This window comes from Carassius carassius, chromosome 46, assembly GCF_963082965.1.
Source record: "Carassius carassius chromosome 46, fCarCar2.1, whole genome shotgun sequence".
NCBI lineage: Eukaryota > Metazoa > Chordata > Actinopteri > Cypriniformes > Cyprinidae > Carassius > Carassius carassius.
Genome location: NC_081800.1, coordinates 3,406,265 through 3,431,763, shown reverse-complemented (window position 1 = coordinate 3,431,763; position 25,499 = coordinate 3,406,265). Strand labels below are relative to the sequence as shown.

Here is a 25,499-nt window from a genome sequence, read left to right as displayed (position 1 = left end):
AATCGTAGTCGGAACAAGCCAGGTCAAAACCAGAAAACAATCCAACAAAAAACAAACAGGGAAGGAACAGGAACGGGAACTCGGAATCTCGGAGGACGAGAAGACAGGATCACGAAAGGAAAGGACTCCATACAGGCAACAGGAAAGGACTGGTAAATATAGGGAGGCTAATGACAATTAAGTGAAGGCATCTGGTGCAATTAGCAGGAGTGCAATTACTGTGATGAAGGGACAAGGCTAGTGGGAATTGTAGTGCCTACGGTGAAGTGCCTAAGGGGAAGTGAGCCCACTCGTGGACACCCAGGGAAACAGAGACTAGACAGCGTGACATTACCCCCTCCTCCACTGCCAGATGCTCCACCCGAACCCAATAAGAGACAAAAGACACAAAGGGACCAGGAGGGAGGTGGAGCGGCGGAGGACCAGGGGGAGGGACGGAGGGCCAGGTAAAATAGGGAAACAGAAACAAGAGGACCAGGTAAAATGGGGAAACAGAGACAAGAGGACCAGTTAAAATGGGGAAACAGAGACAAGAGGACCAGGTAAAATGGGGAAACAGAGACAAGAGAACCAGGTAAAATGGGGAAACAGAGACAAAAACAAGGAGTCCAGGAGGGAGGTGGACCGGCGGAGAATCAGGGGGAGGGACGGAGGGCCGGGTCCTTAGAGGCAAACAAAGAGAAAGACAAATACAAGGAACCCAGGAGGGAGGTGGACCGGCGGAGGATCAGGGGGAGGGACGGAGGGCCAGGTCCATAGGTGGAAAACAGACAGAAGAACAAAAACAAAACAACCACAAAACACAAGTCCAGGAAGGACCTAACATGAAGCCCACCAGGGCGGAGCAGAAGTCAAAGTCAAAGTCACCTTTATTTATATAGCGCTTTAAACAAAATACATTGTGTCAAAGCAACTGAACAACATTCATTAGGAAAACAGTGTCAATAATGCAAAATAATAGTTATAGAAGAAGACCACCACATCCGTGTGGTCGAGACTGAAGCCCACCAGGGCGGAGCAGAAGACCACCATATCCATGTGGTCGAGACAGAAGCCCACCAGGGCGGCGCAGAAGACCACCATATCCATGTGGTCGAGACAGAAGCCCACCAGGGCGGCGCAGAAGAACACCACATCCGTGTGGTCGAGATAGAAGCCCACCAGGGCGGCGCAGAAGACCACTGCATCCGTGCGGTCGGGACAGAAGCCCACCCATGCGGCGCAGAAGAACACCACATCCGTGTGGTCGAGACAGAAGCCCACCAGGGCGGCGCAGAAGACCACTGCATCTGTGCGGTCGGGACAAAAGCCCACCCAGGCAGCGCAGAAGACCACCGCATCCATGCGGTCGAGACAGAAGCCCACCAGGGCAGCGCAGAAGACCACCGCATCTGTGCGGTCGAGACAGAAGCCCCCCAGGGCGGAGCAGAAGACCACCACATCCGTGTGGTCGAGACAGAAGCCCACCAGGGCGGCGCAGACGATCACCACAGTGGGATCGAATTAACAGGAGAGCAAGTCTGGTTAGGCAAGTCTGAAACAGAGAACATGAACAAGTTAAGGGTAGCCTCCGTGGCCACGACAGGATCAGTCGAGCGCTCAGAGAGTTCGGCTGAGACGTGACGAGGCTCTGGAAGTTCCGCAGAGGCGAGGAGAGACTCTGGTAGTTCAGCCGAGATGATAAGAGGCTCTAGTAGTTCAGCAGAGACGTGAAGAGGCTCTGGTAGTTCAGCAGAGACGTGGAGAGACTCTGGTAATCCCATGGTGTTTAGACTGGATTCCAGAAGATCAATGCTGACTTGACTCTGCTCATGAAGATCATTGGTGGCCTGACTCTGCTCATTAAGATCATTGGTGACTTGCATTTGTTCATGAAGATGATTGGTGACTTGCATTTGTTCATGAAGATCAATGGTGACTTGCCTTTGTTCATGAAGATCATTGGTGACTTGCATGTGTTCATGAAGATCAAAGGTGACATGCCTTTTCCCATGAAGGTAGTCGGTGACTTGACCTTGCCCATGAAGAACACTGGTGACCTGACCTTGCCCATGTAGACCAATGGTTACTTGACCTTGTTCATGAAGAGTACTGGTGACTGGACTTTGCCCATGAAGATCATTGGTGACTTGCCCTTGTCCATGAATTTCACTGGTGACTTGACTTTGCCCACGAAGATCAATGGTGACTTGACTGTGTTCATGAAGAATACTGGTGACTTGTTTTTTCCCCTATGAAGATCATTGGTGACTTGCCTTTGTCCATGAATTTCACCGGTGACTTGTCCTGACTCTGGAGGGTCAACGGTGACTAGTCCTGACTCTGGAGGGTCAACGGTGACTAGCCCTGACTCTGGAAGGTCAACGGTGACTAGCCCTGACTCTGGAAGGTCAACGGTGACTAGCCCTGACTCTGGAAGGTCAACGGTGACTAGCCCTGACTCTGGAAGGTCAACGGTGACTAGCCCTGACTCTGGAGGGTCAACGGTGACTAGCCCTGACTCTGGAAGGTCAACGGTGACTAGCCCTGACACTGGAAGGTCAATGGAAACCTGACTCGACTCTGGAGGGTCAACGGGAACCTGACTCGACTCTGGAGGTCAACGGAAACCTGACTCGACTCTGGAGGGTCAACGGGAACCTGACTCGACTCTGGAGGGTCAACGGGAACCTGACTCGACTCTGGAGGGTCAACAGGAACCTGACTCGACTCTGGAGGGTCAACGGGAACCTGACTCAACTCTGGAGGGTCAACTGTGGCTGTCATCCTGTACAGAGGCGCTGGACAAGCAGCCATCTTGTGCCATGACTCTGGGCCGGCGGCCATCTTGGGCAGTGGCAATGGGCCGGTGGCCATCTTGGGCAGTGGCGATGGGCTGGCGGCCATCTTGGGCAGTGGTGCTGGGCTGGCGGCCATCTTGGGCAGTGGCGCTGGGCTGGCGGCCATCTTGCGTTGTGACGCTGGGCTGGTGGCCATCTTGTGCTGTGGCTCTGGGCTGGCGGTCCTCCTGTCTGTAGACCCCGGTCTAGAATCGGCCATCCCACCGGGAGAGACAGGTGTGGCTGGGGTATTCCACAGAGGATGATGACGTAAGTAAAAAACAAACTCCCAGAAATTAATGGCGTCCAACTGATTCATCTCAATTTGAGGAACCGGGTCATCCAGCCCGATATTGAAAGTGTCTTTAAGGGCCGCATCATTATATCCCATGCCCTCGGCCAGGGACCAGAACACCCATGCCATGGCACCCACCTCATTGCCCTCTTGGCGGAGGATGATCAATTTTAAATACTTTGCCCTCCGCTCCACCATACTGGCTGGGGAGGAAACACCAACAAACATACCGCTGGATCTTGTCTTGATGGAGTCCTTCTGTGACGATCGCGATCCAGTAAGACACAGGGAGAGAGAGATTCAATAGCAGGTATGTTCTTTATTTGGTAATCCAAATCGTAGTCAAAACAAGCCAGGTCAAAACCAGAAAACAATCCAACAGAAAACAAACAGGGAAAGAACAGGAACGGGAACTCGGAATCTCGGAGGACGAGAAGACAGGATCACGAAAGGAAAGGACTCTATACAAACAACAGGAAAGGACTGGTAAATATAGGGAGGCTAATGACAATTAAGTGAAGGCACCTGGTGCAATTAGCAGGAGTGCAATTACTGTGATGAAGGGACAAGGCTAGTGGGAATTGTAGTGCCTACGGTGAAGTGCCTAAGGGGAAGTGAGCCCACTAGTGGACACCCAGGGAAACAGAGACTAGACAGCGTGACAGTATGCTGCTCTTTAATTAATAATTTCCCATGGAGAACCTACCACTCAGTGTGTTTGTGTGTGTGTTTGGGTCACAGCATTTATGCAATGACACCTTCATTAATAAGGCTACCTGTGTGTGTGTGTGTGTTTATGGAGAGAGAGAGAGGGTAGATGTGGGGGGCAGCCGAGATATTAGAGGAAGAGGATAAATGGCTCTTTGATACTCAGACCCTGTGTACTTTCCCAAGTGCTTTGATGTTCATATAGGTGGAATGAGAGAGCAAAAAACAGATTTAATCAGAGCCCACTCACATCTACCATTACTGTAAACACAACATCAGGGCTCTTATTACAGTCACTGCAACCGCTGTGTGTGTGTGTGGGGTGTGTGTGTGCGTGTGTGGGGTGTGTGTGTGTGTGTGTGTGTGTGTGTGGGGGGGGGGGGGGGGGTTGGCAATGTGAGACTTTTTCTGTTGCACACCATCCTGATGTGACCTTTCAGAGCAAGTCTGTCTCTTTATGTGCCCATCAGACATACACACTCTAAACTAGCTATATAAATGTGGACATACCCTTGTGAAAAAGAAGTCCACTTTAGCATACATTTAAAATGAGTAATTACTGAAATAAAATACTTAACTTATACGTCATTTCCGTTTATATTGTTGGAATATGTAATTGCACCAATATACCTAAACCCGCTAGTTCAGATTTATGCACCCTCCAGAAGCATGCATTCTTCAAGTGAATGATGCGTCATTCTTAAATATTGATCAACGTACATACATAGAGCACATCAAATATAGTAAATTAAATCTCAACCATACTTGCTTGAAACACGAGATCCAAACTAACTAGATCTTGCATTGACATAAGCCATATTGGTTCCTGCTCAACAAGAACATTTAATTGAGCTTCTGTTTATAATATTTGATGTGTTCTATGAAATGACATTTGGCCAAGTATAGTGACTCATACTCAGAATTTGTGCTCTGCGTTTAACACATCCAAAGTGCACTCACACAGCAGTGAACACTAGTTATTTCCCTGTGGAGACCTTTGGTTGACGCAAACACATCTTCCTTTGAGTAACTAACTCAGATTTTCTGATTGTCCTTCAGAGTGAAGACTTCCACATCTACACGCAGTACTGCACAAATTATCCAAGGTAAGAAATACTTCCTGTGGTTTGTATGTCACCATCTGTCTCTCAATATAGAGCTTTATCAGACTTCACGAGCGATGGCCGTCTCAGATGCCTGTAGTATGTGTGTGTGTGAGACTTGTGAGAGTGTGTGTTCATATTATATGTTGTGTGTGTGCACGTGTGTAACACCACTGGAGTCTAGGAGTCTGTTCCTGTATTCCTTTGAAATAGCTTTATTGGTGTCAGCTTCATAAACATTTGTTTTGAGTACGTGTAGAGGTGAGAATTAGAGATGAAAATAAATACTAATCAGTCTTTTAGTGACTGAACAGTGTTGAGGTCTTGAATAAAGGTTACAGGAGATTATTGTGAATATGTGTCAACAGTGTTTGCCTTTGGGTGCATGTACAGTACAGACCAAAAGTTTGGACACACCTTCTCATTCAAAGAGTTTTTTTTATTTTCATGACTATGAAAATTGTAGAGTCACACTGAAGGCATCAAGGGCTATTTGAGCAAGAAGGAGAGTGATGGGGTGCTGCGCCAGATGACCTGGCCTCCACAGTCACCGAACCTAAACCCAATCCAGATGGTTTAGGGGTGAGCTGGACCGCTGACAGAAGGCAAAAGGGCCAACAAGTGCTAAGCATCTCTCGGGGAACTCCTTCAAGACTGTTGGAAGACCATTTCAGGTGACTACCTCTTGAAGCTCATCAAGAGAATGCCAAGAGTGTGCAAAGCAGTAATCAAAGCAAAAGGTGGCTACTTTGAAGAACCTACAATATGACATATTTTCAGTTATTTCACACTTTTTTGTTATGTATATAATTCCACATGTGTTAATTCATAGTTTTGATGCCTTCAGTGTGACTCTACAATTTTCATAGTCATGAAAATAAAGAAAACTCTTTGAATGAGAAGGTGTGTCCAAACTTTTGGTCTGTACTTATATGTGCAGAGATTTAAATCTATTCATGAGCCTGAAATATGACAGAGTTCAACAAAAGCATTGACATACAACACCTTTCCCTAGCAAAATACCAACCACACCCACAGTTTCTTTTTAAACACACACACACACACACACACACATATACTCATACTTTGAGGCAGCACGTGCTGTCACCCGTCCTACTTTTGATGCTAGGAGAAATTAAAAGTGACCTGACAGTATAGTTTCATCAGATGCTGCATGGTGTGTGTGTGTGTGTGTGTGTGTGTGTGTATTAATGGATTCATGTCTGGGCCACAGGGTCCCTCTCTCCACACCCTCACACAGCTGTTGACCCTAACCAAGGTCATATGGCACGCTCGCACACACATACAGTAACACTCCTGAAAGCAATAGCTGTATCTCAGTGATACTCGGCTCATATTTCCCATCGGGACAATGTGAAGTCTGTGCGCAAGATGCTGGAATGTGCACACACACACACAAACACACACACACACACAAACGTCTATCTGTCCCAGTGCTTTGTGAGGCGTGGCACCAGATCCAATAAACTGTAAAATCTGTGTTTTAACAGAAGGGCCCGACCTTACTCTCCCAAGCGTGCATACATGCACTTTTGTTGTGTGTGTGTGCATTTATTTGTTTATGTAAGCAATAATATACAGTACATTAGCCCCAAAAAATATCTGGACACTTGATCCCCCAAATATTAACATTCTGTCATCAATTACTTACCCTCATGTTGTTCCAAATCTGTTAAAGAAAAAGAGAGAGAGAGAGAGAGAGAGAGAGAGAGAGAGAGAGAGAGAGAGAGAGAGTAAATTTTTATTTAAAAACTGTCTGAATGTCACTTTATTAGATAAAGTATTAAACCAAGGGCCAGATTTACTAACACCTTGTGCCAGCACAAACCCTCTTTTGGTGTTAAAATAGTGCTGTCAGATTGACTAAAGAGGGAGAAGATTATTTAAATGAATATACCATGGTTTGTGGTAGTCAATTTACTGGTATCTGTGCTATTATTTAACAAACAAATGTCTTAACCCATTCTGCTGTTTGTTACTGCACAAGTAACAAACTATATTTACTGCACAAAATGAAGAAAAAGCCATTGTGACACATTGTGAAACACTGGATCACATGCCATCAACTACACCTATGATTAGTCTGCTAGGACACCTGCGTGAATGTGAGAGGAACTCACTTCCCCTACATCCACTAAAAATCTCCAGTTCCTTAAAAGTTAGTTTTGAGAAAATGCAGACAACATTTACTTTGGTATTTTGATATATAATGTAGTGACATTGAGATATGTTTAAGTGCACTTAAGTGCTTTTTTGGCCATTGTATATGTAATTTTAGTTGTAGTCTGAACAAATTCATCATAGAGAGATACAGAATCAATAGTATATGTGTGACAGGTTTATATTGTGCATATCTGTCGCAGTCTGAGTGGATATAAAATAAACATCCTTTCTTGATAACACGTGTTTGTGTGCATCTGCAGGTCCGTTGCTGTCTTAACAGAGTGTATGCGGAACAAAACAGTGGCAAAGTTTCTGCGAGAGCGCCAGGAAAGTCTTAAACACTCCCTTCCTCTCGGCTCCTACCTGCTTAAACCTGTCCAGAGGATCCTAAAGTATCATCTACTACTGCATGTAAGTGCAAACACACCCAGAGTGGCCTTCCTATCCACACACACACACACACAGACCCCAGACATGGGACACCTGTACACAGAGACTGCACTAGACACACACACAATGATCTGAGGTCAGAGATGTGCTGGTGTTTCACAGGAGATCGCCACTCATCTGGAGAAGGACTCAGAGATGTACGACGTGATCCAGGAGGCCATTGACACTATGCAGAGGGTTGCCTGGCACATCAATGACATGAAGAGAAAACACGAGCATGCAGTTAGACTGCAGGTTTGTGAACCTTATACACACACACACACGTGATGCATTTGCCCTTGTGATGCATTTGGGAAATCAGCGCTGTAAAATGGAGGTCATGTAGAAAATGGTCTACAACAGTGTCCAATTCTCCTCCTGGAGGATGATCCTACTGCAGAGTTAACCTTCATTAAACACCTAATCAGGGTCTTCAGGATCACTAAACCTCCAGGCAGATGTGTTGGAACAAATTCGAACTAAATACTGCATGAAAAATGGCGCATAATTGGACACTCCTGATCTACTATGACAGCACCACACAAGCCCACCAGCCTGTAGTTCAGTCGATCAAACATTTAGAATTGGTCCTTGAAAAGAATCGACCAGCATGGATCAGTTAATATCCACTACCAACTACTTTGATTTGCTTTTGGCTACAGAGTGCATTCTTCTGTATGGATGTGTGGTTACAGATAATAGAATATTATGTTTGAGATTCTTCAGACATAAACGTCATTCCCAACTAGTGACCTGTGAAGAGTGCTGCTCCTCCTCTTCTGCTCACACCTTCTCTCTTTCAGGAGATTCAGAGTTTGCTGACTAACTGGAATGGGCCTGATCTGATTGGCTACGGCGAGCTAGTTCTTGAGGGAACATTCCGTATCCAGAGAGCCAAAAATGAAAGAACACTCTTCCTGTTCGACAAAGTTCTGCTGATCACCAAGAAACGCGAGGAGACTTACACCTACAAAGCCCATATCCTGGTGAGAGTCCGTATACCTACTAGTTTCCCCTGCTCACCAGATGGTCATAATGCATTGATGCTCGTTTCTGAAATATGACCTTCGGAGAGCAGTTTGCATTCTTTGCTTCTCTTGCAATGTATCTGTGGCAAATACAAGCGACATTCTGTTTGGTGGAAAATTTGAAGGCACAGATGGGTCATTATGCAGCTACTGTAGTAAACAGCTCCAGATAATATTCTTAATGATGATGCAAATGTTCTGTGGTTTGAACCCAAATTGTACATTGTGGAAACAGATCTACAGGGGTAAAGGGGTGGAATCAATAATAAAAAAAGGGTCAAAGACTGTACCTTGGTGTACAGGAGCTTGTAATGGGACAGCGCCCTCAAAGAGACACCATTGTACCTTATTCATCTCTAATGAGGTTTCATAATAGTACCATAAGAATATATAGTACTACATCAAGGGTACATATTTCTACTCAAAGTTACTAATATGCAATCTCTGGGGGTAAAGCAGGTTACAAAAGTGTGCCTTTGAGGACACTGCCTTAGTGACAATCGTTTATAGCCCTAAACGTACTATTTTTGTACTTTTTTTTCTGACAGTGTGTAAATTGTCATGGTTCATTAAAATATTGAAAGTGTAAATGACTGAGCTCCTTATTCTAATCTATAATCCATTTCTCCTCCCATCTCTTTATTTTTGCAGTGCTGTAATCTTATGTTGGTCGAAGTCATTCCTAAAGAGCCTCTGAGTTTCAGCGTGTTTCACTACAAGAACCCCAAACTTCAACACACAGTGCAGGTACTATTTCAAACTATCTCTCTCTCTCAAACACACACACATACACACATACACACTGCATGTAACCAAAGATCAGCAGGTTGTGTTAAACACAAAGTGGAATGTCAAGCCTGAGGCCAGGCTTCTGACGGACAGCCAATTTCCTTGAACTTTACCCTAGTAAAACCACACCCCTTCACCTACGGGCTTCAGCGTGTATGAATATATGCACACAAGTGTGTATGCAATTGATGGTATGAGTCTTGCCTAAAACCGGTGTTGGTACACCTGACCTTTGTGTTGAACCTCAGCTGAGTAGTCATAAACATGATGTGCCTCAGAGGACTGAACACCTGTAAATCACCTCATCTCCTATTTATTGAATGGCTCAGTTATCTCAGCAGCTAATACATTCCCGGTCATATGTTCTCCTTGATTTCATAACATCACAGGGTAAAAACATCCATCTATCCATTTATGGACAAATTTTCCCTACTGCATTACAGTGTTGAGAGTGTAGAGATTTAGCCTGAATAATGAACTCTCACAGCAGGATGTTGGGTTTACTGTATCTGAAATTAACCATGTATAAATGCGTCACTGCTGAGTAGCAGTTCCAGTCCACCACTTCTGTGTGTGTGTTACTTACTGATTGTGCTGACGTTCACCCAATTGATAAAAGTGTTTTTTTATTATTATTATTTTGATGTTTGGTATTGATGTTCTTTGATAGTGGGATGACTTGGTCATGGTATAGTTTCAAAGGTGTGTCGGTAAATGGTCTTAAACTTGCAGATTGTGCTGATATGCCTCCAATCCACTTTTAGGCAAAGTCTCAACAGGACAAGAGAATGTGGGTCCTGCATCTAAAACGGCTGATCCTTGAAAACCATCCTGCCAAAATACCGGCCAAGGTTAGAACGTGCACATACACACATTGTCCTAACTGTACTTCTGTAGCCAAATCTGGCTATTCACACTCAACTGTGTGTAAAGTAGTTAATGTGAAAGAACTTGAAGGTGGAGCAGAAATTTCTGTGCTTACAGAAGTGAAGACATAGCACCACCCAAAGGCCACTTTATCTCAATTATTTTTTAACAAAAAAGGGATGCGATTTTGTGTATACTCATTTATAAGCTCATTATAATTGTTTAAATATTTTCAAGGTCTTGAAGTTTTTTCTTCTATGAGCATTTATTTACCTTTTAATTCACATTACATTTGTCTGAATATATTTTTGCTTCAATTTAAAAAAAGGAAGAAAAAATCATTAAGAAAATGAAGCTTATTATTTTGCATTGTGACATTTTTCATCAACCACTGAAATTCTCATTAGTGTAATAAAATAACTAACCCCCTTTTATTTTAATAGTTCAATTCATAATCAATATTGCATAACAATACAATATGCATACACATTCATGGTAGTGCATCAAATACTGTCATGCATGGTAAACAAATAAAACTTCAAGGAACTGTTTGAGGAAGTTTCCTTCTGTTTTTACAGGCTAAGCAGGCCATTCTGGAGATGGACACTGCAAGTAAGCATTACTTTAACTTCAAACTCAAAGCTATACAGCACTATATTTACATTGTGTTCACGAAGACTAGATTTCCAACACTATTCTTAACCTTTTTCAGACCACCCAAGTTTTAACTTCAACTCTGATGACAAGAGAGTGAACACTAAAGAAGGTCCTTCACCTCGGAGAGTACGCAGGAAGACAGGTGAGACCCACAGCAAATACAACAAACACTGATTTTCATTGATCATCTCTTTACTCATTCTTTTTCTCTCTCTGCCTGTCTTGCTGTTTCATCAGAGCCCTTATCCAAGTTGTTGAAAAACTCTAAACATATAAGTAAGTACCAATTGTATGAAAAATTATAAATGAAACAAAATATATGCCTGCAAACAATATGAATCTTTTAAACCCTGTGGCAATTTTCTTTTCTATCTCTCTTCCTTATTGTTGCTGTAGTATCCAGTCCAGATATTCAAAAGGTAAAGAAAACCATAACCCATAACACAAAAGCATTAATCCCATATACAAATCTGATGAAAAAGTAAGTAAAAAAATGTATTTGCTCACAGCGTTCTGGTTTGGGAGTCACTCTGCTGTCACCTGTTGCCCATTTGGGTACTATTGGCCGATCACGTAGCCTTGTTAGCGAATCCCAGGAATCTCTGGACCCTGGTGACCACAGTGATGTTGACGATGAGCCACATCCACAGGACGCTGATGATGAGGATGATACTGGTTTGGTAAGATTTGATGTTTTATTTTAATCATATTATTAATTACTCAGGGGTCAGTGTCAGTCAAAGTTGCAACAAACAAGCTAGCTAGTTTTGGGTTAAGGATCTGACATGCTAACATAGTGATGACCAAAAAAAAAAGAAAAAAAGAAAAAAATATATTATATGTAATTATATTTATGTATATTCAAGTTTCATTAACTATGATTAGTGTTCTAAGTCAACTAAAGTGTTCTAAAGTCAACCTTTGCATGATCAGAGTTCTGGGGGCAAGCTGAGAGTACCAGGGAAGGGCAGCCGGAAAAGACTGAACCAGCAAGTGTCCGTGGACAGCATTGACCAGTGGAGAAACCACAACCTTACTCATGCAGACCTCCAGGTAAGGACATAATGTGATACATAATATGGCTAGGACATTTCACACACAAAATAATTATTTTATATCTTATGAATGGTAAATGGAATTATTCATTTCTTTCATTCAGACTGCTAAAGAGTCCCTGCAAAATAAGGTTATCACGCCCCCTATCCTACGGGTTACCGCACCCCCAGAAGGAGACAGAGATGAACGCTGCTCTAACATGCTGCGAACTGGAGAGGAACCTTCCTTCCGCAACATATGGACAGACCATCGAGTCCGGAGGACTATGTTTCCAACTCGTCAAAAGAGTTTTCAAATTGATGATGATGAAGACATATATCAGATGTTTCTGCCAGCGGAGAATGATGCAAGGAGTCATGATGCTGAGAGTGACCACGAGACTGCTGACCATCCAGAAAGACCCTGTAGCTGGCATGTTGAACAAACTAACACATCACGGCTAGACCTCCCCACAAGCAGGAGCAGAATACTTCGCAGGGCCAACAGTGTTGGAGAAAACCAAAGTGATCAACAAAGCCCTACCAAGCAAACCCTACAAGACGAAGAGACAACTAACCAGACCGAGTCTTCAAGCAATGAAATCTCAGGGTCATCTTCTGCCGAGCAGTTAACAATTGATGATATCGAGAATGTTTATGACAACATTAGTTATGAGGAGCTTCAGGCCATGGGGCTTATCCGCAAGGATCAAGTTAACCATGGAGACTCTGAGGTATCAGAGGTCAAGTCTAGGATAGCACCACAAGTTATAATAACTCCGACTGAAACCGAGAGTTCATGTGAGAGCAATAGGTCTTCTGGTCAATGCGGGGAGCCACTTGAGACATGTGAACTACAAATTGTTGAGGATGAGGAGAATGTCTATGATACCATTGTCTTCCGAGAGCACCCAGTCCTTGCAGCTGAGATGGATCAGGGCAAACCAGACAGTTTGCAGACATCTGAAGTAGACCTCGTGGCTAGCCAGATTTTAGGAGGATTTGGATCTGAGGAAAAACTCTGTCCTACAGATAAGACAGTGGTTGAACAGGCTTCTGCTGCAGTTTCAGAAACCAAATTATCTCAGATTTCCACATCTGATCATACATTAGAGCAAGTGGATGAGATCTGGACGGATTTGGAAAACTACATCCGGAACAATGAAAAGAAGCCAGACAGACTTCCAGCTGCATTTCCTGTAAGCAGAATGGATGCTGCATGCAAAACACAGGACTCTCCCAAAAAAGTACATGATACCCCACACAAAGCACAGGATTCTCCAAGAGAAACACATAACTCCCCAAATAAAGGGAATCAGCTGCAAAGAAGAGCTAGTGATTCCCAATGCAAAGCACTGGAATCTCCAAGTAAGAAAGCCAATTCTACACAAAAGACAAATGATTCTCCATGTAAATTACCCTTAAAAACGGTCCCTGTTTGTGCTCCATCTGGGTCACCCATCCCACCAGCCTCTAACCTGTCTCCAGCTCCCCAGATCCCTATCCTCAACATTCCTGACATTGTAGAAACTAGGTTGGATGAAAAAGACGAAGCGTCTTCTCCTGCAGCACCTTCCCTTCCACTCCCTCTTACCCCTGTGCCCCAACCTGGTACAGTGAAGAGCATCCGCAATAAACTTGCAAGATTAAGCAGTGGAAGCTTCAAGATGGACGATGAGGATATCCCTTCACCAAAGGACTCCGAGCTCCAGACCCTTTTTAGTAGCATGGACTCGAGTATGCTGCTGAGTGTGGAAGCTGGGGACCAGTTTCTTGATCTTGGGGAGCGGGCCAAGAACAGAGTGTTCCTCATGGCTAGGCAGTACAGTCAGAAGATCAAAAAGACCAACCTACTGAAGATGAAAAGCATGGACCATGAACCCAGTTGTGCTAAGCTAAGGCTAGGCAAACAGAAAGACCTGGCAGCCATACTGGAAGAGAAGAAACAAGGTGGCACTGCAATAGGTAAGACATACTTGTATGACTAATGTTATTTTTTCTTTGTTCTACAATGTGTTATTCATAAAGATTAACCATATGATATATTGGTTTATGAAAGTTTTCTTTTCTTTTGCATAGGTGCAAGAATAGCAGAGTACTCTCATCTTTATGAACAGGTAGTTTTCAAAGGTTCTCCAACCACTACGCCAGTGCTGAAGTCATCTATCAGTATTGCTGGCCCCCATCCGCTTTTCTCCAGCACCAAATCCTCCCCTTCTCTATCTGAGAGCTCTACCCAAGAGTCTGACTGGATAAACTGCACTTACAGTAATGAAGAACTTGCTGATTTTGTGTCTTGGCCAGCAGAAACAACAGTATGCACTTCAACCCCACAGAGAGGACTGGCACCTGCAAGTTCTACTCCTGCTTTGAAGAACCTCCCTCCTACGCCGAGTACTCCACCCAATCAGCGTTGGAGTGCTTGTGTGACACCAATTAAAGATGACTCTGATCACATTTACACTTCAATTGGACCACGCAATGCCAAGGTGTCACCCTATGATCGCTGCCAGTCCTCATCTTCACTGATAGACCAGAGCAGAAAAGAGAATGGCAGGGGTCCAAGCAATCAGGTGTGGGAGGTCAAAGGAAACGAATCAAGGACACACATGCCACGGCAGCGCAGCCTCCCAGATTGCCCCGTCCAGGGGACTTCAGACCTCTCAGCGCCATGCGATATCACACTGCGGGACTCACAGCAAATACTGGTGCTCAACAAAAAGGTGCCACTGAACGCGCAAAGTGCCACTGAGAATTATCTGGCCAACTTTAAAGACACTGGAGATGATGACGACGACTATGCAGAGATTCGTTCTGAGGATGAGGGTGAGGAGCAGAAGCAGGAGACGGCTCAGCCGCACAGTCTGTCAGGAACTACAGTAAAGTACTGTAACCCACCTCAAGGCAGCATGCAAACTCTCATAAAAGGACAGCAGGTTTCCCCTAACCCTGAGATGGCTCTGCAGGGATACCTGTGGAATGATCCGGAATGCAGCCAGCAAGATGTGAATGAGCCTACAATTGTCCAGTCACTGAGGGAAAAGTTACAGTGTCTCAGCTCAAGCAGTTTAGCATAGGAAGCAGCAAAGATGGACAATATGTCACATACTTACCACAATGGAAGAAATGAGACACAACAAACTTAATTTCCACATGGAACGTTACACAACTTAAAGACACAACAGAAAGCACAAAACATACATTTGAACTCTTATTCATTGTACTTTACAGAGCTAAATGCACTCAACAACATACGATTTGTAAATTATGGATTCAGCATTAGCCTACTTTACTCATCTCTACACCACTTGAATTCAGTTAAACATGGTATAGTTATAGATCGAAGTGGAACACTGTACACTCTTAACTCTTTTTGCTTAATATGAAGAGCCAATAATTATATCACAGGACTTTTAATGTACATGTCAGATCTTGATTCTAAGTTTTAAGAAAAGAAATGTTTAAGAAATGAAAGGAACACATTGGCTACATGGGCTTGATTTACAGGCACAACTTATACGTATTTCTCTCTGAATCTGTTACAATATTCTCAAACTACTGGTTATAATATTCCAGTACATGTACATAAATGTTGCCATACATGCTTTAAGGTAAGCCACACAAGGCACACATGACTGGTGATGTTAATTAAATCATCTGCCATCATTTCAATGTAAACAGTTTGACAGTTCCTTAAGACAATAATTAAACATTTTCTATTTAGTTGTGTAGAAGTTAGTCAATTTGGTTGTGTAGGTGGCTGCATCTACAGGAAACTATGCTTACATCAGCCAGTGAACATTCAGTGTGTAATCTGTAATATTTGCATGCCACATTTTTTCGAGTCCAAGAATACATGGAATCCATATATATTTTATTATGCTGTACATTAGATATAGATATAGATTTATCAGAATGGGAAGTTATAAGTATATTTAAAAATTTAATCAGGTTATGCTAAAATTCTAGCTACAGTCAACCACGCCTCAGACATTAGCATATTATCAGTAATTATGGCATAAAACTACTATACAGTTTTTAGATTGCATTTTTGCTTAGCATCATGTCAGGACCACGGTTAGTAAATGTAATTGGCAAAAAAGGACAATGTAATTTATAGGTTAATTTTAGGTTAATCTGATTGTGTTCAGGGACCATGATGGAGACCGAAGAGTTTGAGGTGTCAAAAATGTACTGTAATTGGATGTAAATTTGAGTTAAATACCTTGTAATCTGATCATTTAATTCTTTAGTGTCTAATGTTTTCATCATTGGTTGTCCCCACCTTGTCTTTGCCTTCAAACTACACACTGTCTTTCATCCCAAAGATTTAATTTAGACTGAATTTAAATATTGATGGAAGCTTTGAATGAAGTATGTTTATATACTTTTTTCTTTCATTTTTATTTAGTTGTACATTTCTGTTTCACTGATGGGGACTGGTATCCATTGGAATTGTTACTTTTGCACTTTCTTTCTTTTTAAACATTCTGTTTGTAAAGATGTACAATTTCATAAATGTTGCCATTCACCTATGTTAATGATTTTAATTTAAGTGTTTTTTTTTTTGTTTTTTTTTGTAGTTGTAACTGGTCTATATGATAGGGAACAAATAAACATTAAATTAAAACAAACTGCTTTTGCTTTGATTTTTGCCATCACAAAGTAAAGTATTAGTTTATATTATGTTTTATTTAGTCGCTTTTTTAACATGCAAATGAAGCTTAAGAGTCATTGGGAAATGTTAGGATATAAGATTGAGAACAAACACAAGTTTTTATCAAATTTGTATGCAATTAAGGGAGATTTTAAATGTTTACACTATATTAATTTTAGACTGGAAAAAAAATGTTTTGAATTAAATTCATCACAATGGTATGAATCTTGGACTTTTGTGACACTTGCTACATGAACACACACACACACACAATGTGCCATTGGAAATGAATGGGAAATAGGCAAAACTATGATGGAAGAGACCACAGACTGTATAAAAACAGCTAGAGACATTTTAATAAAGTGGTTTTGAGTTATTAATAATTTACATTTAATCAGGTAAAAAAATTATTTAATGCCATATACGTTATATTTTATCTGCACAACAATGTGAAGATTTATAAACATCTGTTTGGCCATTAACTTTTAAATGCATCATTATGCAAAATAAATAAATAAATAATATATGAGCATTTTTGAGCATATATGAGCATTTTTGTTGTTGTTGCTGTTGAGGGAATTTCATGTCACTAAACAATAATCACATTTTTTATGGATGTATATCACCAGGCTCAAATTGTGAAAGATTGGCCATGCACCAGAGTCCTGAGCTTTACCCCACTGAAAGTGTTTGGCATATGCTGGACTCGACTTTACACTGCCTGTCTAAAAAAAATGTTTTGTTGGACCACCTTAAGCTTTGATTATATGCAATTATTGTTTCATTAACATCACAGTATTTATTTCTACTAGGTTGCGCACATCCACCATATTTGTAGTTTTTTAACATTGGTATATGTATTTGTAATCCTTCGCCAAAACGCAATAGGTTGTGGGTAATATTAACCGTTTCTCAGTTTTCCTTGACGTAGTTGAAAGTGGGTCCGTATACTATATTTACCTATAGTAAAGTAGGCATTTTTGTTGTATATTTTGACATGACATGTAAACCATGAAAGAAAAATCCAATATAGTGGTCCAATTACTGGACGAAGTCGAATAACTTGAATTATACTTTATGCATTTAGTCCTCACAAAGTCATAAAATGATACTAAATGAGTCAGTTTTGTTCTGAAGGTCCTTGAAGATGAGTGCGACCTGAAATAGCAGACCATCCGGGGCCTTTTGGCATTCTCTTTTCAACACTGCATGTCGGACCTGGCATATTGCCGGAACATTGCCGGGTCGCCTTCTGTGTGAAAGCAACCACGTCTTGGGATTGATTCCGGCATTGAACCCAGGGTTCAACCCGGGACGAGCGCTGTGTGAACAAAAGCCAGATCTAATGCCGTGTCGAAGTGATGACGCACGTTATTGCGCGATTCTTTTACCGGCTGTTTTGAATGAAGATCAACGTTCGCGACGAAAAAATATGTGTAATGCAGCAGAGATCAGTTTGTTCCTCACTTTCCGCGCTGATGCCGAGATCGTTTGCTTGCTTCAGTGAAAGTATAACGTGGCTAACATTTTCGACTCGTACATTACACGTCACGCCCTGATGTCATGTGTCGTCACGGGGTCTTTACGGGTTGTGTGTGAAATCACGCACATATCTCGGGTAATCACTGGCAGTGTGAAAGTGCAAAATCTAGCGACCTGGAAACAATTGCCAGAACACTGACTGTATCCGAAAACTGAAAAATGCTGCCTTCGGAGGTCTTCTTCTTCTTCGGTTTTATGGCTATGGGTAGCACCAAAGTTAGGTACATTATCGCCACCTACTGTATTGGAGTGTGAACCAGAGTTTACCCTTTCAAAACGTGAAAAAAAAATTAAAAATAAAATTAAACAATTAACCTACTGTTTTTATAAATTCTCTTAATCAGCTCAGTTCTCTTAAGATACAAAATTAAACTCTCTAATCCATAAGTAAATATCGTTTTAAAATTTAGGTTATCCCCTCCCATCTTCCGAAGTTCATTTTTCATCATTTCTCGTTCATTATTATATTTTTGACAAACACAAATAACATGCTCTACTGATTTTTCCATTTCACAGTGCTCACACAATCCTGTAGGATGTTTATTTATTATTTGAAAGGTTTTATTCAGCATAGTATGACCAACCCTTAATCTTGTTAAAATATTTTCCTCATTGGTGCTTCGTTTAGTTTTTCTCACTACTCCTACTTCTTGTTGTATTTCATAAAGTTGACGTCCTGTATTTCCTGTAACCTTCGGAGGTCACATTCCAAGGTAGGAAGGCATCAAGGCACGTCCGAAATCAATGTCAGCTTCATTTCCTGTCTTCTGAGATGCCTTCGTCTGGACTGTTTTTGAAGCCAGCATAGATGTATCCTTCACTGCCTTTAATATCCCACAATCCTGTGCATTCCATTATGTGACAGTTAAAGGGATAGTTCACTTTCAAATTAAATTTTGGTATGTTTTAGCTTACCTCAAGGACATCCAAGATGTAGGTGTCTTTGTTTCCGCAGTAGTTTCCAGTTTGATATTTTTATGGAGGTCTATGGTCATCACCTCAAAGAGCATGCACAGAGGAGTCCAAATTAAACAATTCCCCATCATAAGTACACACTGATGACCTAAGACCCGAAACGAGCTGTTTGTGTAAGAAAACGAACAGTATTTTATAGTTTTTACCTCTTGTACACAACCACGTCCAACTGATCTGAGTGCGCGAGTGCTTCCTGATGTGACATGTGCACGCGCTCTGGCTTAGTCTGGGCAAGCGCGGAAAGCGCCGGAAGTGACCTCTCGCGCGTGTACGTCACTCGTTGTTTACGGTTTACATCACGATACACCACCAATCTGCACTGTCTGAAATATAATGCAGTAATTGTAATTAATTAATTTGTTTATAATGCACCCTTTAATCGTTGCGATTATAATAAAAATACAACACATTTCTCTCTGACAGCGTGCCATTGGGTCTCTCTGGTATTGGTCGTCGCCTCCAGTTTATACGTGGCAAACTAAACAAAAAATGCAAAACGCTGCGGCTCAACAGCAGAGAAAACTCAGGATCTTCAGTCAGGCAGGTGTGTGATGCCATACTGTCAATGTCCTCATCGTCGTCTTGTAGTTGTTCCATTCGTGACAACATATGCTCTCCACTTCTGTTGGCATCTCACAACACTTGCTACTAAAACACCAGCAATTTTGAAGAGATTTCTGTCTCTCTGAGGCTTGAAGATGTGCTGCTGCAGCGGATCGCTCCTGAGTACTTGATCTGTGTATTCTGGTTCAAATAGATTAGATTAGATTAGATTCAACTTTATTGTCACTGCACATGTAAGGTACAAGGCAACGAAATAAAGTTAGCATCTAACCAGAAGTGCAATAAGCAGTAAGTACAGAATATACAAGGTCTATAATATGTACAATAACTATACAGATAAGTATTATGGACATAATTTACAGATTTTAAATACTATAAGCATGATATACAGGTAGGTGTACTATGAACATACTATACAGATGGATTATGTAAAAGTGTATGTACACTATAGGCAGAACTATGAACATATGAACAATTTACACTAGTGCAATGGACAGTAAAGTGCATAGAAAATATTTCAGTGTGCAAATGGATTACTCAGTGTTTCTGGATGAACAAACAGTAGTGCAAGTAATAACAAGTTTACTGTTTTTTGCTTGTTGTAAATAAATAAATCAGTCAGATGCAGTGGTGAAGTGGGGGAGGAGTCTGTGTGTGTGGTGTGGGGTGGTGTCAGAGGGCAGAGTTCAGTAAGGAGACAGCTGTAGGGAAAAAGCTGTTCCTGAATCTTGTGGTCCTTGTCCGGAGGCTCCTGAAGCGCCTTCCGGAGGGCAGGAGGTTAAACAGTCCATGGTCAGGGTGAGAGGAGTCCTTAAGAATGCTGCGAGCTCGACGTAGACAGCGTTTCCTCTGGATGTCCTCAATAGCAGGAAGTGGTGTCCCTGTGATGCGCTGGGCAGTTTTCACTACCCTCTGCATTGCTTTGCGGTCAGCCACTGAGCAGTTCCCATACCAGACTGTGATGCAACTGGTCAGGATGCTCTCGATCGCACACCGGTAGAAGTTCACCACTATGGCTGAAGACAGCTGGTTCTTCTTCAGTGTCCTGAGGAAGAGGAGGCACTGGTGAGCCTTCTTGACCAGGCTGGAGGTGTTTGTGGTCCAGGACAGTTCCTCCGAGATGGTGGTTCCCAGGAACTTGAAGCTGGAGACACGTTCAACAACCATACCATTAATGTGGATGGGGTCGTGCGTGCCTCCTTTTTTCTTGCTGAAGTCCACAATGAGCTCCTTTGTCTTAGTGGTGTTAAGGAGCAGGTTATTGTCAGCGCACCATGTGGCCAGGTGCTGTACCTCCTCCCTGTAGGCAGTCTCATCGTTGTAACTAATGATGCCAATCACCATGGTGTCGTCTGCAAACTTAATGATGGAGTTGGATCCATGCACAGGCTTGCAGTCGTGGGTGTAGAGGGAGTAAAGGAATGGGCTCAGCACACAGCACTGTGGTACGCCGGTGTTGAGTGTGATGGTGGTGGAGTGGTTGTGGCCTGACCTAACATGCTGAGGTCTGTTGGTCAGAAAGTCCATAATCTAGTTGCAGAGGGAGGTATTAATGTCCAGGACTCCAAGTTTTGTGGTCAGCTTGGAGGGAATGACGGTGTTAAATGCTGAACTGAAGTCAACAAACAACATCCGTACATATGTGTTGTTATTGTCCAAGTGTGTGAGTGCAGAGTGCAGCACTGTGCATACTGCATCCTCTGTGCTCCTATTTCTGTGGTAGGCAAATTGGTGTGGGTCCAGTGTGGGTGGGAGGCAGTCTTTGAGGTGTGGTAGGACCAGTCGCTCGAAGCACTTCATGATGGGTGTGAGTGCTACGGGGCGATAGTCATTCAGGCACATTGGGGAGGAGTTTTTTGATACTGGCACAATGGATGTGGACTTAAAACATGTTGGCACAGTTGCTTGGGTGAGGGACAGGTTGAAAATGTCTGAAGACCCCTGCAAGCTGCTCAGCACATGCCCTAAGCACACGTCCAGTAATGCCATCCGGGCCAGCAGCCTTGCGTGCGTTGATCCGGCTCAGTGCAGTGTGGACATCTCTGGAGGTGAGTTTAAGGGGTTGGTGGTCTGCTGAGGGTGAGATTTTGGTGGCCGTCTCCTTGCTGTCGCTGTTGAAGCGAGCATAAAAGTCATTTAGCTCGTTCAGGAAGGAGACGTCCGTGACCGTTGGAGTGGAGTTGCTTGACTTGTAGTCACTGATGACCTGGATGCCCTGCCACATGCGTCAGGGGTCAGAGTTAGAAAAATGTTCCTCTACCTTCAGCTTGTAGCAGTACTTGGCCTTTTTGATGCCCCTTTTCAGGTTAGCCCTGGATTTACTGCAGGCCTGAGCGTCATCTGACCTGAAGGCAGTGTTGCGGGCTTTCAGCAGAAGTCGCACCTCCTTGTTCATCCATGGCTTCTGATTAGGGTATGTTGTTATCTGTTTTTCTGTTGTAACACTGTCAATGGTGGTGTTAATGTGATCCAGTACAGAGGAGGTGTAGATATCAATGTCCGTGTGACAGCCACAGGCAGCCTGAGAAGCAAACATACTCCAGTCCGTGTATTGAAACCTGTCCTGAAGTAAAGAGTCTGCTCCCGTTGGCCACACTTTGATGGTCCTCACTGATGGCTTCACACGGTTGATGAGGGGTGAATATTTAGGGGTGAGAAACAAAGAAAGGTGATCAGACTGTCCGAGGGGGGGGAGGGGGGTCGCCTTGTAAGCTCCATCAATATTTGTGTAAACATGATCCAAAGTTTTGTCTCCTCTGGTGTGGCAGGAAACATGCTGGTGGAATTTGGGGAGCACTGTCTTTAATTTGCAGTGATTAAAATCACCCGCGACAATAAAAGCAGCCTCCGGGTGAGCAGTCTGTTGTTTACTAATGGCTGCATGAAGTTTGTTCAAAGCAAGCTTGGCATTAGCATCCGGTGTAATATAGACTGCGGTTATTATGGTGGAAGTGAACTCCCGCGGCAGATAAAAAGGTCTACATTTAACCATGAGAAACTATAGGTTAGCTGAGCAGTGTCTCCCAACAATGACAGTGTTCGTACACCAAGCTTTGTTGACATAAATGCACAATCCACCACCTCTTGTCTTACCGGAGTCATCTGCCGTTCTATCTGCCCGGAGCAAGTAGCGCCCAGCTAGCTCAATAGCATTATTGGGTAGGTCACTGTGTAGCTATGTTTCTGTGAAAACCATGACATTGCAGTCCAAAAGTTTCTTACTGTTGGTGATGCGTCGTAACTCATCCATTTTGTTCACCAGTGACTGCACATTAGCAAGGAAAATGCTGGGTAAAGAGAGCCGGAGCGGTGTTAGCTTTAGCTTAGCTCTTAGACCTCCGCGCTTCACCCGCCTTTGTTTACGATCTCGACGCCGCCTGCGAGCACTTCCGCCCGGCCGGGTAGAGTGCTTAACCTTGGGTGTTCTGACGATCTCAGGGATGAGTCGAAGATTGGTGATAAAACTGTTGGAAAAGTCCTCACCGATATCCAAAAGCTCCTGTCGGGTGTAGGATGTTAAAGCAAAACTGTTCAGTACAAACAGTCCCGAGATGAGCAGGAATAACACTGCAAAATTGCAAAAACTGGAGAGACGCTGAGCCTCGCTATGTGTATGCGCCGCCATCTTGGTCATATGTATGCGGAAACAAAGACACCTACATCTTGGATGCCCTTGAGGTAAGCTAAAACATATCAAAATTTAATTTCAAAGTGAACCATCCCTTTAAGCCAATAAATAAAGATGGTGTCTGAAAGTTGCAGTCGGTGGTCAGTTTGTGTGTAAATGTATGTTTCTGAACAAAGTTTTCCACTTTTTATGTAACTTCTAGCCAGAGGTGGAAAGAGTACAAAAATATTCTACTCAAGTAAAAGACCCATTACATTAATGAAATTTTACTTAAGTACAAGTAAAAGTACCAGTCTAAAAATCTACTCAAGTAAAAGTAAAAAGTAGCTCATTTAAACTTTACTCAGAGTAAAAATTACTTAGTTACATTTTAACAGTGGGAGGGAGTCAAAATGGGACAGGCCAAGAGTGTCAAACTCAGTTCCTGGAGGGCCACAGTCCTGCACAGTTTAGATATAACCCTAATTAAACACACCTGATCCAGCTAATCTAATCATTTAGGTTTATTTGAAAACTACAGGATATGTGTGCTGGAGCAGGGTTAGAACTAAACTCTGCAGGGCTACGGCCCTCCAGGAACTGAGTTTGACCCCTGGGATAGGTCTATTAATCTCAAACTAGTTGTTTTTAATTAAAGGAATCAGTTATTTAGAATAATAAAACATTTGGGCTGTTACCAGGCAAATCAGTATCAACAAACTCATCTTTTAATGCAGAGGAAATGAAGAAGATTCATTGGAAGTGGCATTTAGATGTATTACACTGTTTAGTGCAGGACAAGAATGCATTTAACCTGCAGGTACAAATGCATGAATAATGTTTTGATATACAAGACATAAAATGTTGAATACTCATTTGAAATGATAAGAAATTAATTATTTAAAAAAATCAAAAGATACTTTAAATGTGAAATTAAAATGGCCAGTATGTGTCAGCAAGTCACTGTTAATAAGTGAGTCATTGCGCTTGAACCGAATCATTTAAACGGTTGATTCATTCAGGAACGAAACACTGTCACGTTGCTCAGAGACGCAAAACTGTGCTTTGGTGGCTGTGTTTGGAATTATTTTCTGTTGTAGAAATAGAGCTAAAAAGGCAATATGGTTTCTAAAACACAAGTCTCTTAATTAACTTGTTTACTGAACTGTTATATATATATATATATATATATATATATATATATATATATATATATATATATATGTATGTATATATTCATGATGATTTTTGGAGGAAACGATGGCATTCTTTGTGTGATTTTGATTTAATATATGAAATTATATAAATATGTGGATTTTCTGCCCCTATATCTTCAATTTTGTGATCATTCTAAATGCATTTTAGGAGACTGAATCACACAGTGAAAGAACGCACTATAAATGCGCGCGCACATCATTCAAACAAAAATAGCACACTCCTCACCACTGTCTTTTTAGCTAATTTGTGCAAAACCTCTTGCTAAAATGTCAAAGCTTCATTTTAACCACCAATGTAACGATGCAACTATTTAGCTTACCTCTACATTCTTGCGAAGGGTTGATGTCTTGTCGAGATTTTATAAGCTGCTAGTTTGGTCTTCCTAGGCAAGTACAGCTTACACTGCATAATAGAGCATACATATGGCCAGGGGTTCACTTCATTTCCTTCGGGTTCAACTTCAGAATATGACGGGGTTTCGTTTTCAGCGGTGTCTGCACCACTAACCCCTGTTTTGTCCGTCTGCATCTTTCTTGTGATTTTAGCGCCAGTTTGCCCTCCCCATAAATTACTGACGTAGTTTCCAGGGAGCGATTTTTTTTTTTTTTTTTTTTTTTTTTTTTACTCAGTAATTAATGTGTTTTAAAATGTAGCGAAGTACAATACTTCAAACAAAATATACTTAAGTAAAAGTAAAATTACAGATTAAAAAAATTACTTTAAAAAGTATTAGTACACAAAAAAGCTACTCAATTACAGTAACGCGAGTAAATGTAATTCGTTACTTTCCACCTCTGCTTCTAGCGAGCAATTAATATTGCAGTAATGAAATATCCACTTAGTTATCAACAAAGCTCTCTATATTTTGCTGTCGATCAATAAACCATTACACTGCCTCAGAAGCCTGTCCGTAATCCGTTTCATGTGGTGCCTTCGGGCAAAAACGCTGCCTGCAAAGTAGCAAGTCACCTGCCTAAGTTTTCGGATGCAGCCTACGTTTTTGGGACGCACTTTATACATGCT

The 25,499-nt window shown here is 42.3% G+C and overlaps 1 protein-coding gene across 2 annotated transcripts in view; it reads left to right on the top strand.

The window, feature by feature from the left end:
- LOC132129766 (pleckstrin homology domain-containing family G member 1-like) overlaps positions 1-16,440 on the top strand; it is a 51,345-nt gene extending 34,905 nt beyond the window's left edge. For both annotated transcript variants that reach the window (XM_059541509.1, XM_059541508.1), the window contains 14 exons: positions 4,882-4,928; positions 7,370-7,520; positions 7,662-7,793; positions 8,342-8,524; positions 9,218-9,313; positions 10,120-10,206; positions 10,801-10,834; positions 10,935-11,021; positions 11,117-11,155; positions 11,276-11,298; positions 11,389-11,559; positions 11,813-11,932; positions 12,039-13,878; positions 13,993-16,440. In XM_059541509.1, the coding sequence (XP_059397492.1) occupies positions 4,882-4,928; positions 7,370-7,520; positions 7,662-7,793; positions 8,342-8,524; positions 9,218-9,313; positions 10,120-10,206; positions 10,801-10,834; positions 10,935-11,021; positions 11,117-11,155; positions 11,276-11,298; positions 11,389-11,559; positions 11,813-11,932; positions 12,039-13,878; positions 13,993-14,990 (4,008 nt within the window). In that variant the 3' untranslated portion in view covers positions 14,991-16,440. The remainder of the gene's footprint in view (positions 1-4,881; positions 4,929-7,369; positions 7,521-7,661; positions 7,794-8,341; positions 8,525-9,217; positions 9,314-10,119; positions 10,207-10,800; positions 10,835-10,934; positions 11,022-11,116; positions 11,156-11,275; positions 11,299-11,388; positions 11,560-11,812; positions 11,933-12,038; positions 13,879-13,992) is intronic.
- Positions 16,441-25,499: the final 9,059 nt, after the last annotated feature.